Source organism: Lipotes vexillifer, unplaced genomic scaffold (genome assembly GCF_000442215.2).
Source record: "Lipotes vexillifer unplaced genomic scaffold, Lipotes_vexillifer_v1.1 scaffold977, whole genome shotgun sequence".
NCBI classification, from domain to species: Eukaryota; Metazoa; Chordata; class Mammalia; order Artiodactyla; family Lipotidae; genus Lipotes; species Lipotes vexillifer.
This window is the reverse complement of record NW_006783088.1, coordinates 3393921-3408951: the sequence shown is the minus strand read 5'-3', so window position 1 is coordinate 3408951 and position 15031 is coordinate 3393921. Positions and strand designations below refer to the sequence as shown.

The following is a 15031-nucleotide window of genomic DNA, read 5'->3' as shown; positions in this document are numbered from 1 at the left end:
TTTTTTTTTTGCGGTACACGGGCCTCTTACTGTTGTGGCCTCTCCCGTTGCCGAGCACAGGCTCTGGACGCGCAGGCTCAGCGGCCACGGCTCACACTCCACGGCACGCGGGATCCTCCCGGACCAGGGCACGAACCCGCGCCCCCCCCCAGCACCGGCAGGCGGACTCCCAACCACCGCGCCACCAGGGAGGCCCAAGACCTGTCTTTAAGGATGCACAAAGTGGGTAGGGAAGACACCGGGAACAGATCTGGTTTCTGCTGGGCCCCACTGTGCTTAACCAGTGTTCTTGGCCTACAGGTGTTTGGGGAAGGAAGACTCATCTGGACTCATAGAGTAGGGGGGGGGATTTGAGGATCACTCGGCAGCATCTTACAGATGAGAAACTGAGCCTCAGAGAAGTTAAGCAATTTGCTAAGAGCCCAGTCAGTAACTGGTAGAGCCAGGATCCAGACTCAGATCAGCTTCACTCCAAACCCGTTGTCAGGCTTTCAAGGGCCTGGACGTCCATCCTCAAGGCTCTCTTCTTTTGGCTCTGTACTAAGTGCACATATCCCTGGGAGGGGTAACAGCAAAGGGGTGTGAGGGCTGGAAGGTGGTTTTGCAATCAGGGCTTGTGATCCAGCAGATGGGGACGGGAGGCTTGAAAGGGCAGGAGACCTGCGGATCTTGCCCTGGGAGCTTGGTGCTGCAGTCCAGGCCAGAAGCAGCAGGAAGCTCCTCAGGGCAGATCTAGCTGACCCCGAGCAAAGGGGACAGACACCCAAGCTCCTCTCCCCTCCAGCCTGGGGAACTGGAAGGTGCCAAAGGCAGTTTCCAAGAGCGATCATGGTTTGAGGGACCATGCTTCACTGCAGAGCTGCCTGTGCTCTACCCACAGCTCTCTTGCCCCAGTGGGAAAGGGTCCCCAGCCCCTCCTCCAGATTTCCTCCCACACGTGACTTTAATGAGGCTACCCAGAAGGAGCCTAATCAAATTTCCATCTGTCAGTAGCCAGCAGCACCTGCAACCCAGCTCAGGTACATCTGTCTCCTCTGTTGGGGTAGAGGCCCAGAACCTGGGCAGGGGCCAATATCAGCAGGTGCTTTTAGGCTCTAGGTTGCTCCCAAGGGCCCCCAGCAGGTACCTGGATCACAGGCTTAGCTGCTGGGAAGGGACATGGGCTCCAAAAGTCCCTCATGTCTCACCACAGCCACTCATGCAAACGGGAAGCCAGCCCCCCTCCCTCTGCTCCGCTTTGTTGGACAGCTATATTCAGCTCATTTCGACTTCCATACGAAGTTACTAAGCACATACTGTGCACCCAGCACAGAGCTAGGAGCTACACTGGGTTCAAGAATCTTGTAAGGAGACAAGACTAATATGCATAAAAGGTCACATAATAGAGGAATATTTGGGGGGAACAAAGGTGAGGGTCAGAGACACATCAGTGGGATGGGAGTGCTGGCTCTGGAGCAGCATTTGACACTTAGTAGGTATTGATATTTATAAAATATTTGTCATGTGAATGAATGAGTGAGTGAAAACCTGGAGATCAGGGAAGGAGATTCAAATGAAACTGTCAGAGCTAGACAAGATCTTAGAAATCATCTGATCCAACCCAGAGATGTTAAGTGATCTGCCCAGCATCACACAGCAAGGGCTGGGGTTTGAACCAAGTCTTTCCACCTTCCCACTTTTGCTCTTTGGGCTGGGGTTTTGAAAGATGGAGATTTTGATTGGCCAAGATTTATGGGCAGACAGGGCAAGGAGAGCAGCATAAGCAGAATGAAATGGCAGGGGTGAGGGCAGCATGTTAAAAGAAGTGTGAAGAAAGAGGGAAGAAATGTTTATTGAGTACTTACTGTGAGGCAGGCACCAGCATGGTGTGAGCTGAGAGAAAATCTCTGCAGGGAAAGCTTGGAGGAAGAGGCAAAAAAGAAAGGAACCAGAACACAAGGAGTCTTGAAGGTCGGGCCAAGGAGGTTGGCTTGGCTGGTTGTGAGAGCAGTGGCTGTCCAGATCGTGGGTTAAGTGTTTGGTGCCCTGGTACATTTCTTTTCCCCAGCTCCCACTTGCTCATCCAGGCCACAGAAAGTAGAACACCTCACCCTCTGGGGCCTCAAAAAAGCCCAGAATAATTTTCTTACCCAGATTCCTCTTCCTGTGTGTATCTGGGTGGATTCTGAGGGGTCCCCAGCTCCCCAGTGCTGGCACACGTTGTCCTAGGAACTGCCGAGGGCATCCTCCCCAGCCCTGTGCACCTGTCCCTTCCAGCCTTGTCCTCCCCCACCCCACCTGCAAAGTACTGACAGCTTCAGTGAGTACAAGCCCAGGGGGACTGTGGTCCCACAGCTAGGACTGCTCTGCCTCTCAGAGCCTCCAGCCTGCCCAGCTTCCCCTCCAGGCGTCACGTTTCCTGCTCCCTGCTACTCCAGGGCTGCCAGAAGCCTCAGACTGAAAACAAGCCCAGCCCCATTTCCTCTGTTTAACTGTTCAAGCTACTTGCAGAATCCCTGGGAGAGGAGGACAGGGCCCTGCAACAGCCTCCTTCTAGAATAGACCTTGGCCTGGCTGGCAGAGTCTCTGCTGGGCCACAGCACACAGGACCTGCCTTGAGGCAGGGTGATGGGCCGGAGGGAGAGCCACTGGGAAAGGGGCTGCCAAGCTTCAGCGGCATCACCTGGCTATGTCCCCAATTCTAGAGGGGCAATAGGATGTCTCGTTTACGGGCACAGACTCTGGGGTGAAATTCTTATTTCTACCATTTACAGGCTGGGTAACCTTGGACAAATGAGCTTAGCCGCTCTGTGCCTCAGTTTCTCCATCTGTAAAAGGAGGAAAATAACAAGATCTATGTCATAGGATTGTCACAAGAATTCAAAGTTTTCTGGCACAGAAATGCCCAAGAAATATTAGCTATTTTTTATTATTACCAAGTATTAATTAGTCATGACATAGCATGATTTATTAAGCAAATAGTTATTGAGAAATATTCTGTTCCAGTCATGAGGGACACAAAGGTGATTACAGCACCAGATGGAGTTTTCTAAGGGCTGGGATGGCATCGTGTACATTCCTGTGTCTGCAGGTTCTGTAGCGTAAACGTTTATTGAGCTGAACGGAACTGACACCCTTTCTGTCCTCGAGAAAGTTACAATCTTTCTGGGGTAACAAACACATACAGAGCTAAAGAACTAATTATAGAGCAGCATGATTAAAGAGTGCTTAAGGAAGGTATGATTTCCATCCCAGAACCAACCCTAATAATAAAGAGCGAGTGTCTGCCTTACTATGTATTTACCAAATCCTCACGGTGGCCTCCAAGTCCACCCAGTGTGGCCTTTTGCTATACTTTAGACACATCAAGTACATTCCTACTCAAAGGGGCTTTGCTCTTACTGTTCCTTCCACCTGGACTACTGTTCTCCCAGATTGTCACATAATTTGCTCTCTCAATTCATTCGGGTCTGTTCTCACATGTCACCTCAGGAGGCCTTCCCCAGTCCCCCTAACCTAAGTAACATCGCTGTCATCATCCTCTTCCTCCTTCGCCTTGGCTTTATTTTTCTCTATAGCTCATCTCATCTCATTACCGGACATTATTTCATATATTATTTGTTTAGAATAGAATCTAAGCAACATAATGTTAGAGCGCTGGTTCCTTGCACACTGCTATCTAGTCTGATACAGAGCCTGATGCACAGATAGAAGGCACTCAATAAATATTTATTGAATGAATTCATTTGTAAACCCTTTCACCTCTCATTTAATCCTCCTGAAACTCCACAAGCTCAGTTATTACTATTGCCCCCTTCCATGTTACAGATGAGAAAACTGAGGCCCAGAAAGGCACCCTGACACACATATTCACCAGTTTATCTGTTTATAGCCTACCTTATTCCAAAAAGGATTTCAGGTGACCTGGAGAGGTAAACCTCTCTGGCCTGATCCAGGGTGCACAGCTGGTAAGTGGCAGAAACAGGACGTGTGCCCACATCTTCTAGCTCCATTCTGGTTACTCTCCCCACTCCGCCACTGTCCGTATGTTAGACGGTGTGGTGCTCACAGAGCTGAGAGGAGAGAGAGCTGTGTGTGGGCTGGGCGCGGTCCCAGTGCACCCAGAGGCTGCGAGGAAGCAGGAGGCCCCAGCAGGACCAAGAGGTGAAGATCGGAGCAGTTAGGTGGAGAGGAAGGCCAGACTGGGGCCCAGGTTCAGATTCCAGCCTGGGCAGGCCTGCTGGCTGCCTGGCAGCCTCTGACTTGGTGCTGTCTCCTGGCTGCCGGGCTGGGCTTGTCCTCACCTGCCTCATACCCTCTGGGGCAGCTCCTCTTCCCAGCCAGCCTCCTGCCCTGGCCAGCGGAAGGCGCCTACGAGGCCTATGGTCCTCGACGGGGCAGCCGGCCGGCCTCTCGCAGGGCCCCCTGGTCAGGAAGTGCCGAAAGAGGAAGAGAGTCGCCGGGCAGGATGAGCACACTGGGGGCCGGCCACAGTACCGGGGGAGGCTGCGATGAGGCTGCAGCTCTGGGCCCCGCGGAGGTTCTGGAGACAGAAGAAGGAGAGCGGCCCGGCGCACTGAGGCAGATGTGGCGCCACCGCTCCTGGGACGTGCCACAGATCCCAGCTGCGGCCTCCCAGTCACAGTAGGTACTTGGGTGGCCGGAGAATGAGCACAGGGACCTCTGGCCCTCAATCCCTCCGTGAGTCTTTCATCTGGGGTTGGGGGAGTGACAGAAGTGGGGTTACGCCCCTCCCTGTGTCCAGTGGCTCTGCAGAGGCACAGAAAAGGGCAAAGGGGTTCTTGGCAGGGTGAGAGGGGCTCTGATGTTGCAGTGTGGTGGGGCCTGAGCCTGCAGAAGGCTAAGAGTCGAGGGAGCTAACCGCGGGGGGGTCTGGGCAGAGAAGTCCCCACAGGAGTGTGGCATTGGGTGCCTTGTGCAGACTCAGTGGGGTCTTCAGTAGCCTCTGGTCCCCTCCCTCAGAGCTTGGTGTCAGAAGCATTGGGAAACTTTCCCAAAGGGACCCACGCACCCCAGGAGGACCATGTCCAGCCCACTTGCAGATTTCACTACCACCCTGGCACCTGTAGCTGGTGGGAGGGCTGGTGCCCCATTCCCCTGGTCTCCAGGCCTACAGGAAACTTGAAGGAAGCTGGGAGAAGGTTCTGAGCTTCTGGATGCTGGCTATTTTTTAAAACTGCAGGCTTGCCCACATGTCACAGCTCCCAGCACTAGCTATGTGTGGCAGGCTGAGGCTGGAAAAGGGGCTGCCAGAACCCCAGAGAGGGTGAAAGTGAAGTGACACAGGATGTGGCTTTGCAGAGAGGGGTGCTAACAGAAACAGCAGGCAGCTGATATGGGCATCAGGGTGGCAGGGTTTGGAGGGAGAAGACCCATACTCTCCAGCTTCCTGGCCTCCTTTTGTCAGCCCTGCAGGGGCTATCAGAGGCTGCCCCCAAGCTGCTGATTCTCAAGCACGTGTGCTGGCTGTGCCACCACAGGCGACTGCTCTGGTTCCACTTGCTGTCCTCATCTCTTGAGGGGGACAACCTTTGCTGCCCATGGGGGTGTGTTTGTGTGTGGCTGCGAGGTATATTTCTGGGTGGGTGACGTATATGTAAGAGGGATGTGGCAACATGTAACCCTTGTCCTGGGTTATATTTGGGTATAGGAGAAAGACGTATATGTTCACTGAGGGCATGGATGTTGGAGAATGAGAGTGTGGTCCTTGCTTTTGTGTATGTATTTATGAGTATGTGAGAGGTGTGCAGGTGATTCCTGTAGTGTAAGAGATTTACAGGTTCCATTGGATATCGTGTTGGGAAAGTGCTATGTGTTAAGAGTGTGAAAGGATTAGAAACAGCTTTGGATTTAGAAAGATGAATTTGAATGAGAAACGTGTTGTTGGTGTGTGTGAGGGTCACTAAGTGACTTTGGTCCTGGTATACATTTCTGAGTGTGAGAGGCTGGTGTGGGAAGTGTTAGTTTGTGTAATGAGTGAGCATAATTGTGTGAGAGGCGTGTCTGTTCTGTGCGTATGGGGAGCACTGTGTGACTTTTGTTCCCGAGGGCGTGATTTGGGAGAGCAAAGAGGGTAGGAGTGGAGATTGTATGAGTGGCTGTGACGGGCACAGGGTGTGCGAGAGAGATGTCTATTCCCTGTAGATGTGGGAGGGGAGGTGGTGATAGCCACCCTCGCGAGTGTTCACTTGTGAGTATGTAGGTTGTTTGGTGCGGGGAGACGGGGCGAAGAGGGAGAAAAAAAAGTTGCGTGTCCCTGGGTGCGCGAAGGTTGGCTGTGTCGGGTTGGAGATTCTATTCTGATCCCGGAGGCTGACCAGCTGGGGTTGTGGGCGGGGCTCAGTTGCCCCGCCCCCTCTCGACCCCCGCCCCCTCTGGCGGCCCAGGCGGGTTGCAGCTCGGCCGGCGGCCGGCAGAGGGCGCGGCGGGCCGGTGCCACCGCGTAGCCGAGGGGGCGTGCTCGGCGGCGGGCAGGCAGCGGCCCGGCCAGCTATGCGGGGTCCTGCGGCCGCAGCTGGCGGCACTTCCTGGAGCGGCGACTGCGGCTGCTTCCCCAGCACCTGGGCGTGGAGCGCGGGGGCGCGCGGCGCGGGCCGGGCGGAGCGAGCGCGCGCCATGGCCGCGGCGGGCGGCGAGGAGCCGGCTTGCTAAGCCCCGGCCGCCGGCCCGGCATGGGCGTCTTCCGCGGGCCCGCCGCCGGCCGGGGCTAGGGCCGGATGGAGCCGCGAGACGGCAGCCCCGAGGCCCGGAGCAGCGACTCCGAGTCGGCCTCCGCCTCGTCCAGCGGCTGCGAGCGCGACGCCGGTCCCGAGCCGGACAAGGCGCCCCGGCGTCTCAGCAAGCGGCGTTTCCCAGGGCTGCGTCTCTTCGGGCACAGGTGAGCGCGGCGGCGGCGGCGGGAGGCATCCCTCGGCCACCTGGTACTGACACCGAGCTGGGTGTTACCGGGCACCGGCGATCCGGGTTGTCTTGGCGTTGGCTCTGCGTGGGGGTCATCCCCCAGCATCCGGGCACTGGCACCGAATGGGGGTCATTCCTGGCACCGGCAGCTTAGCGCGCCTTCTCTGTGGTACCGAGGCAGGGGCAGCTTCCAGCTCTCCATCAGGGAGACAGAATCACCTAACCCCCTGGCACCAGCAGGTAGGGCCCCCATGACTGGTCACGATCCCCTTCTTGGCACTGATGGAACAGGGCCCCCTCTGAGCCTCCTGGCCCCCGGGAGGTGGGCGGTCACGTCGCCACTCTGGTCCTCGGTGTGGCCGGGTTGCCTACCACCACTGCGTGACATCCGCAGAACATGGCCTCGTTGATACTACTGTTACGACCCATGCCTGTCCCGGAGCAATGGTCACAGACCTAATCGCTCAGCATTTTCAGCTTCTCCTTGGAGTTGGGAATTCCTGGCCACCTGTTTTACAAGGCTCTTAATTAGCAGGGAGACCTCAACCTCTGCTCTGCTAGGCAGTAGGCATATCTCCCCCTACCTCCGTCTAGCCCTGCTGGGAAAGGGATCGGGTGCTGACTCTTCAAGCTCTATCTTGGCCTCTCCCCCAGCACGCCAAATGTCACCATATTGTGCCTGTGACAGGGCTTTGACCAGGACTCTGGTGAGGAACTGTGGGGAGGGTGTGGAAAGATTGAGTGCAGGCAACCCGTGGCATGTGTGCTGGTGTTGGCTGTGAGCCGCTTCCTGCCAGTGCAGCTCTGGTGGAAGGTGAGGGGAGATGGAGCCCCATGAGGACTCCCCCTGGCTCCCTGGGCTTCTCCTTGACTTACCCTGACCTACAGTGGCCATGGAGCTTGCAGCCTATCAGCTCAGGACCCCAGAGCCAACTCATACTGGACTCTGACCACTTGGAGTCTGCCCAGGGCCTCCCTCCCACTTTTCTACAGTTGTCCAGGCTTCATGGCAATTGGCCCCCTGAGCTTTTCCCTGTCCCTTCCCAGGATTGACCTCACCCACCAATAACATGGGTAGTTTTTTTCTGTACAAGTTGGCACCCCTGTAATGCTGATCTGTGCCCTCTGCCTGCCCTACCCTAAGCAGGGCCCTGCTCTTTGTGCCTGCACTGTGTTGCCATGCTCAAAGATCTGGATCCTCACACTGGCAGATGGAGCTCTGTAGGCCCTTGTGAAACCAGGCAGGCTTCAATGCCACATAAAACGGGGCAGGGAACAAAGGTTCTCGTACCTCTGTTTTGTCACCCACAGCCCTGCCTGCCGGAGCAGTTTACACCCAGCTCTGCAGGATGTAGCCTCCAGTGTTCACAGGCTTGTGAGGGGGAGGGAGGGGCTCCACCAGAGGCTTCCTGTCCCTGCCCACAGGGTACCAAGTGTTGGGCTCTTCTGACCTCTGGTTGTTGCCCCTTGTGAAGGGTACAGGTTTGTGCATGTAGCAGTGAACCTCAGACACATTCAGGAGGAAGGATAAGAAGTAAGAGAACAGCAAGTACCTTTACATAATTCTCTAAAATAATCAGGACAGATGTTATTTCTCCATTTTTACAGACGAGAAGAACACAGGCTCAAAGAGATGAGTAGTTTGCCCAGAGTCACGTAGCAAGTAAGAGGCAGAGATAGAGTTTGAACTCTAGTCTGATTCCAAAACCCACATCCTTTTCTCTATACCAGGTTCCCAAACAGAACATCACAGTGACCTCGGGTGCTTTAGGAACTACAGATTCCTAGATCTTACCCTTGGCATGTCTGACTCATCAGGTCTGGAGATGGGGCTGGGCTTTTTTTTTTTTTTTTTTTGGCTGCGTTGGGTCTTCGTTGCTGCACGCAGGCTTTCTCTAGTTGCAGTAAGCCAGAGCTACTCTTCTTTGCAGTGCGTGGGCTTCTCCTTGCGGTGGCTTCTCTTGTTGCAGAGCACGGGCTCTAGGCACACGGGCTTTAGTAGTTGTGCCTCGTGGGCTCTAGAGCTCAGGCTCAGTAGTTGTGGCGCCCGGGCTTAGTTGCTCCACAGCATGTGGGATCTTCCCTGACCAGGGCTCCAACCCATGTCCCCTGCATTGGCAGGCAGATTCTTAACCGCTGCACCACCAGGGAAGCCCCTTTTATTTTTTTAAATTATTTTATTTGTTTATTTTATTTTTGGCTGCATTGGGTCTTCGTTGCTGTGCATGGGCTTTCTCTAGTTACGCCGAGCGGGGGCTACTCTTCGTTGCGGTGCGCAGTCTTCTCATTGCGGTGGCTTTTCTTGTGGTGGAGCACAGGCTCTAGGTGCGCAGGCCTCAGTAGCTTTGGCTCTCAGGCTCAGTAGTTGTGGCTCGTGGGCTCTAGAGCACAGGCTGAGTAATTGTGGCGCACGGGCTTAGTTTCTTCGCGGCATGTGGGATCTTCCCGGACCAGGGCTCGAATCCATGTTCCCTGCACTGGCAGGCAGATTCTTAACCACTGCGCCACCAGGGAAGTCCCGGGGCTGGGCATTTTATAAAGCTTCCCAAGTGTTTCTAAGGTGCTACCAAGTTTGAGAACCACAGTATTACATTCACTCTGGGGATGGTAAGTGATCTGACAGGATGCCTTAATGAGAAGAAAATCAAACAGAACCTCCGAAAGTGTGTAAGGAGTCTCCCCTGCGTAGTTGCATTGTGCTGGGGCATTGGGGCACACAGAAATGAATGTATTTGGAAAACCCAGTAGAGTCAGGGAGAGGGCAGTGGAGTATAAAGACTTCCCCCTGACAAGCCTGGGTGTTTGGAGAATCAGATGTGTCCACGGGGCTGACCTGCCTCCCCTTGCTTTGACTGGAGGCTGGAGGGACAGATATTTGGAATAGCGCACCGCCTTGGCACCGTCCCTTTAACGCTGTTCACTTGGTCCTGCCACCTTTGCGAGTTGCCAGTCTCAAAACTCCCCAGTGCCCCAGCTGAACCTAGCCCTCCGTCTGTCCCCAGGCTCCAAGCTCATTCTCAGTCCGGCTCTTGCTGCTCACTGGGCATCCACCCTCTGAATTTCCCCCTTCCTGCTCCCCTACCCCCCCACCAGCCATACCCACTTCAGGCCTTGGGGCTGAGGAACCTGCAAGGCGAACAGACAGTGGCTGGAAGGGAGGATAACAAATAGATCGGTGGTGGCTGCAGAAGCTGTATTGAGACTTCTGCATTCGGATCTTGGCTCAGTGGTAGAGTTCTGGAATCGACTAGCACTCTCTGCTGTGGGCTTGGGAGGTGCAGTGATGGTACATGGGCCGCATGTTTGCCATTCCTGGTCTGGTCTGGTAGAACGGTCTGTGAATGGCAGCCTCTTTGGCATCTTCCTTAAAGAAGCTTTTTCTTAAAGCCCACTGCAGCCTCCCACATCTGGTTCACCCTCTGGACTCTGGGGAGCAGTTTGCCATCTCCCCTTTTTTATTTAGCCCAGTAAGGCACACGGCTGAGCCATGCTCCTCCCCAGCTCCATTCCACCTCGCCTGTTCTTGCCGGGGAAACGTCAGCCACTCCCATATGAGGAGGTGTAGGTTCTGCCCTCCCCAGGGCATCTGGGTTTCCTCTGTCCTTACTGTTCAGATTCTGTTGGCCTTGAGGGGTGATCAGTCAGAAGTGGGAGGGAAGTTGACTCTGCCTCCTCCTGCTCTTCCAGGGCCCACCTGGAGAGGACCCCCTCATCCTCTGGCCCTGTCCGTCATGCAGCTTGTGGATTAACTGGTTTTGCACCCCAGCGGCATCAGAAATTACCTGGCACTTCACACATCCAGACGGAAGGCACCTCAGCCTGCAGAGCCCCTGGGAGCCTAAGCGTTGGCTCTGCCACCCCTGCCCTTCATTAGTGCTTAGTCATTCATTCCTAGAGGGCAGAAAACGCACCTGTGGGACAAGTTTGAGACAGTAGATCCCATTTAGAGGTGATGCCACGCGGGGCCAGGTGAGCGCGGTCCTGAAGTCCAGGATGGCAGAGCGTCCCTGCCGGGCAGCCTGAGCAGAAGCAGCGCCGGTTTGGGTTGATTTTGCAAAAATGATCCGGAAGGGACGTGTTGAGCGGTGCCTCACGTTCAGAGGCAAGAATCTGGGCTGTGGTACCAGGATGTCTGGGAGCAAAAGGTGTCTCTTTGAGTGGTTTGTCTTGCTCAGGCTAATTCTGGGAGTTACCCAGGTGGCCAAGGGAGGCAGGTGTAAGCCAGAGTCCCTGGGTTCCCGCAGCTTTGGGAAGAAAAAGGCCTCGGTGACTGAGCCATGCATCGGCTCACCTCGCTCTGCCTGTTCCCCACGCGACATCGTGTGCCAGCGTGGAGCCGGCCAGGCCGGGACCTGGGTTGGGAGCCCACGGTCTTCCCTCTGCTGCCACACACCCGCCAGCGGCTCTGGCTTACAGGCCAGGGGAGGGGGCAGGCAGCTCGTCATTTTTTCTCCGTGCTGTCCTCCGAAAAGGTCAAGTCTCAGGATGTGGAGCCGCCTGGGACTCTCACTTGGCAAAAGAGACCACGAGAGTGGGTATCCTCCCAGGCAAGGACGGAGGAAGGACTGAGTGACCCTGGGAGAGGGAGATACATGCCTGCCTCTGCCGCTTCCTAGAGCCCTCTCCAGAATTCACCGGTCGCCCCCCGAGCAGAGGGGGAGCCGAGTGGGCATGCTGGCCCCGAGGCTTGGCCTGTGCTGGTCCCTAGGAGAAGCAGAGGTTGGGTTGTCCCCCGACAAAGGCAAGAGAATTTCCAGGTCCAGGAGCTGACTGGAAACTTGCCCTGCAGTGTCGCTAGAGCGACACAAGGGGGCGACAGCTGCCATGGTGGGGGCCGTGAGCGGGGAGAGTCCCTTTGCTGCTGTCCGTCCACTTGTACCCCAGGCCTGCTGTGAGTGGACCCGCACAGACCCCCGCTGCTGAGCTACCTGATACTCTGGCTGCGGCAGAAGGCAGGCTGGGCGTGAGCTTCCACATCACCTGGCCCGACCCCTCCCCCTCTCTGAAGATTGAGGTCCAGTGCATTGACCTTGACTGGGCTGAGGTCTCACAGCTAACTAGGGGTTATCTGGGACTTCAGTGCCAGTCCCCTAACTCTGTCAGTTTGTACCACATCACAGGACCCCAAAGGCTTCCCTGCCTTCCGAGAAATCCTCATCCGGCACCTTCCGACCTGCCCTCCGCCTCCCCTCCCCACCGCCGCCACCTGAGTAATTCTCTAGGTCGGCATGGGGGGTGGGACAGCGTGGGCAGGAGGGGGCAAGCCCTGCACCTGCATCCAGGCTCACCGTCTCCCCTCACTCCTGGGCGAGATTAGCAGGGTGCGCCTCTGGGTGACGCCAGGCACTCATTTCTGGCCCCCCTGAACTGCTTCCCCTGTGCTTCGCATGTGGAGCCCCTGATGCCCTTAGGACGTCATCCTCGCATAGGGCTGCCGTGTGGCTTCCCACCCCACGGTTCTCAGCACCGGGCCTGCCTGGCACTCCAGTCACAGGTGGGAGTCTTGGAAGGCAGTTTCAGGTGGAAGAGGGCAGGCCAGAGCAGTGACCAGACGCCCTTGAGGAGCTATCATTCTGCCGTCTTACCTCGTCTGCCCCCTTCCTCAGCTGAGACACCAGAGCAGGTTTGATGAGACGGAGGGCTCTGTGGCCCAGGTAGAGGAGGGAGAGGCCGAGGAGATGAGCACTCCCACCTGCCACCCTTCTTACACTCATCTGGATGCAGGGGATGTGCCAGCTCATCTTACTCTTGCCATTAACTGTTGCCAGAAGCTTGTAAATCCATCAATTTCATGTAATCCTCTGAACAATCTTGTAGTTGATTTTATTCCCATTTTACAGATGAGACACCAAGGCTCAGCGAGGTCAGGGGCCTGGCCCAGGATCATGCAGCTTACACTGGAGCCCAAACCCAAGTATCTTTTCATAACACCAGGCTGCCCTCCTTACTAGCACTCCTTTCTTCTATTCTTTTATTTTCCCATCACCAAACTGGTAGAGCCTAAGAAGGGGTTTAAGTGCTTGAACCCCTTGAAATTGAGAGATCTTTGTCTTGTGTGGGAGTAGAGTGAGGCCCTTGAAATGATCTGTGCCCCAACCCCAAGGGAGAACTGCCACCAGGATCCTAGCCTCAGGGGGAGCAGGGAGGGGGAAGACCCTTGGGTAGGGAGACTCGGGTTGTAAGGAGGATGTCATGTGGCTGCCTGGCTGGATCTGGAGTGGAGGAGCAAGTCTGGGACCTTTCATCTTGCTTTCAAAGTGCAGGGAGCAGACGACTCAAGGGACGTGTTCACAGGAGCTCCAGATATCACCCTGGAGTCAGTGGGGGGCCTGTGGCCTGCGGGGAGGCCTTAAGGAGGAGAACACCGCGCGCGGGCCTCACGGTGAGAGGCCTGAAGAGAGAGGGAGGCCCCGAGCTCCCTCCCTCCACTGTAGAGACCTCCCCGCCGCTTGCACCTGGCCTAGCGCCAGTTCAGAGCTCCCACACAGAGGCCTCTCCCCTGCCAGGGCTGAACCAAAATAGCTGTCTAGGAGCCTGGGCCTGCACCGCCCACGCCTCAGCATCTCGCGGGTTAACAGCTTGCCTGTCTCTCCGCCCCCCTTCCCCAGCTTGCTGACATTTTACTGGGGCGGGGGTGGTTGTGAAAGGGGGCCCTAGCCCACGCAGACACCCCACTGACGCAACCTGTCAGCCACTCGCCCTCCTCTGAAAGACATCCTTTCGGGTGAGACCTTCCTTCCGGCTCCACAGATATGGGGTTCCTACCAGGAGACAGTGTAAGGAATACTTGGGGCTCCAAGGGATAAGGGGGAATGCTGCTCCTGGCAGATGCCACTGCTGAAATCCACCCATGGAAGACCCAGGGCAACCCCCGGAATCTGTTCTCCCTCTGGGGGCCTTTTTTTTTTTTTTTAATACTTAAAAATCTTTTGAAAAGCATTAAGTATTTGCCATGAGGAAAGTATACAGAATAACATTAACACCTACCACTTAGCTTGGTCAGATCTTACCATTATGCCATATTTGCCTTAGACAGAGATGGAGGCCTCCTTGTCTCCCCCCCCAGAAGAAATGACAGTCCTGATTTGGGTGTTTATATTCTCGTGCCTGTTTTAAGATTTTTTTTTTCCTATGTATGTATGCATCCATAGTAACACATAGTACTGTTTTGTATGGCTTTGCCCTTGAGTTAAATGGTGTATTGTACGTATTCTGAATTTAGGTTTTTCCCTCCATGTTGTTTTAGAGATTTAACTGTCTTGAAATACGAGCAGTAGTGTGCAGCCATTTTAACTGCCATATACCATATTCCTTTTTGTAACTGTTGACGGACATTTAGGTTGTTGGTAGATTTTTTGCCATTGCAAGTAATCCTTCAGTGACTGTGCTGGGCCACGGCTCCTCGTGTGTTCTGTCCACCAGTGCTTGGTTACAGAGCAGTGTATCTTCAACTTAGATAGTTGTAGCCAAATTGTGCACTAAAGTGGTTGTCCTAATTTTTAGGCCTCTGGAGTTATTTTTGTCTTTAAAGTTTTGGTAAACTGAGGAATGGGTTACCATGAACACTTTCTCTTTCAAGCCCGCAATATCCCATGAGGAAGACAAGGTGGTATTATCCCCATTAATCCGATGAGGAAATTGAGGGCCAGCCAGGGTAAGAGACTCAGCTTGAGGTTGTGTAGCCGGTCAGAGGCAGGACACCTCTGGACCTTTGAGTCCAAATCCTCGGAAAGCACCTTTGACCCCTGTGACCTCTCAGGAAGATTGGAGGCACATTTTCTGTCTTCGAGGCAGGAAAAAAAAAACAAAACAATAAAAACCCTGTGGGGAGTTCATGAAGCCTGGGAGGCCTAGTGGGGCCCTGGCGGCTGACAGCTGATTCTAAGAAGATCTTCTAGTAGATGGAGGAGGGAGCAGCTTGGTCAGAAGAGTCATAGGGGGAGTTAAATTTTGAATGAGGGATAAGGGGGAATGCTGCTTCTGGCAGATGGGGAATGGGAACCTGCTGCAGACACAGGAGAAGGCAACAAGAGGGACCAGTCACAAGAGAAGAGGGCCGTGGGGGCCAGCAGGGGCTTTGCAACACTCCTAACAAGGTGTTGGGAGATTCAGAGGGAGACATATCGGCATT

General features: G+C 55.0%; 1 protein-coding gene across 6 annotated transcripts in view; it reads left to right on the top strand.

Annotated features, from left to right (window-relative positions):
- The window catches only part of DGKZ (diacylglycerol kinase zeta), a 42823-nt gene that overhangs the window by 5838 nt on the left and 21954 nt on the right, over positions 1 to 15031 (top strand). For 4 of the 6 annotated variants that reach the window (XM_007455789.1, XM_007455788.1, XM_007455787.1 and 1 more), the window contains exon 1: positions 6463 to 6877. The exons of 1 other annotated variant lie outside the window; for it this stretch is intronic. In XM_007455789.1, coding sequence (XP_007455851.1) covers positions 6717 to 6877 — 161 coding nt within the window. In that variant the 5' untranslated portion in view covers positions 6463 to 6716. Of the gene's footprint in view, positions 1 to 4335; positions 4624 to 6462; positions 6878 to 15031 lie in introns of those variants that run through there. One more of the 6 variants, XM_007455786.1, reaches the window with a different exon arrangement.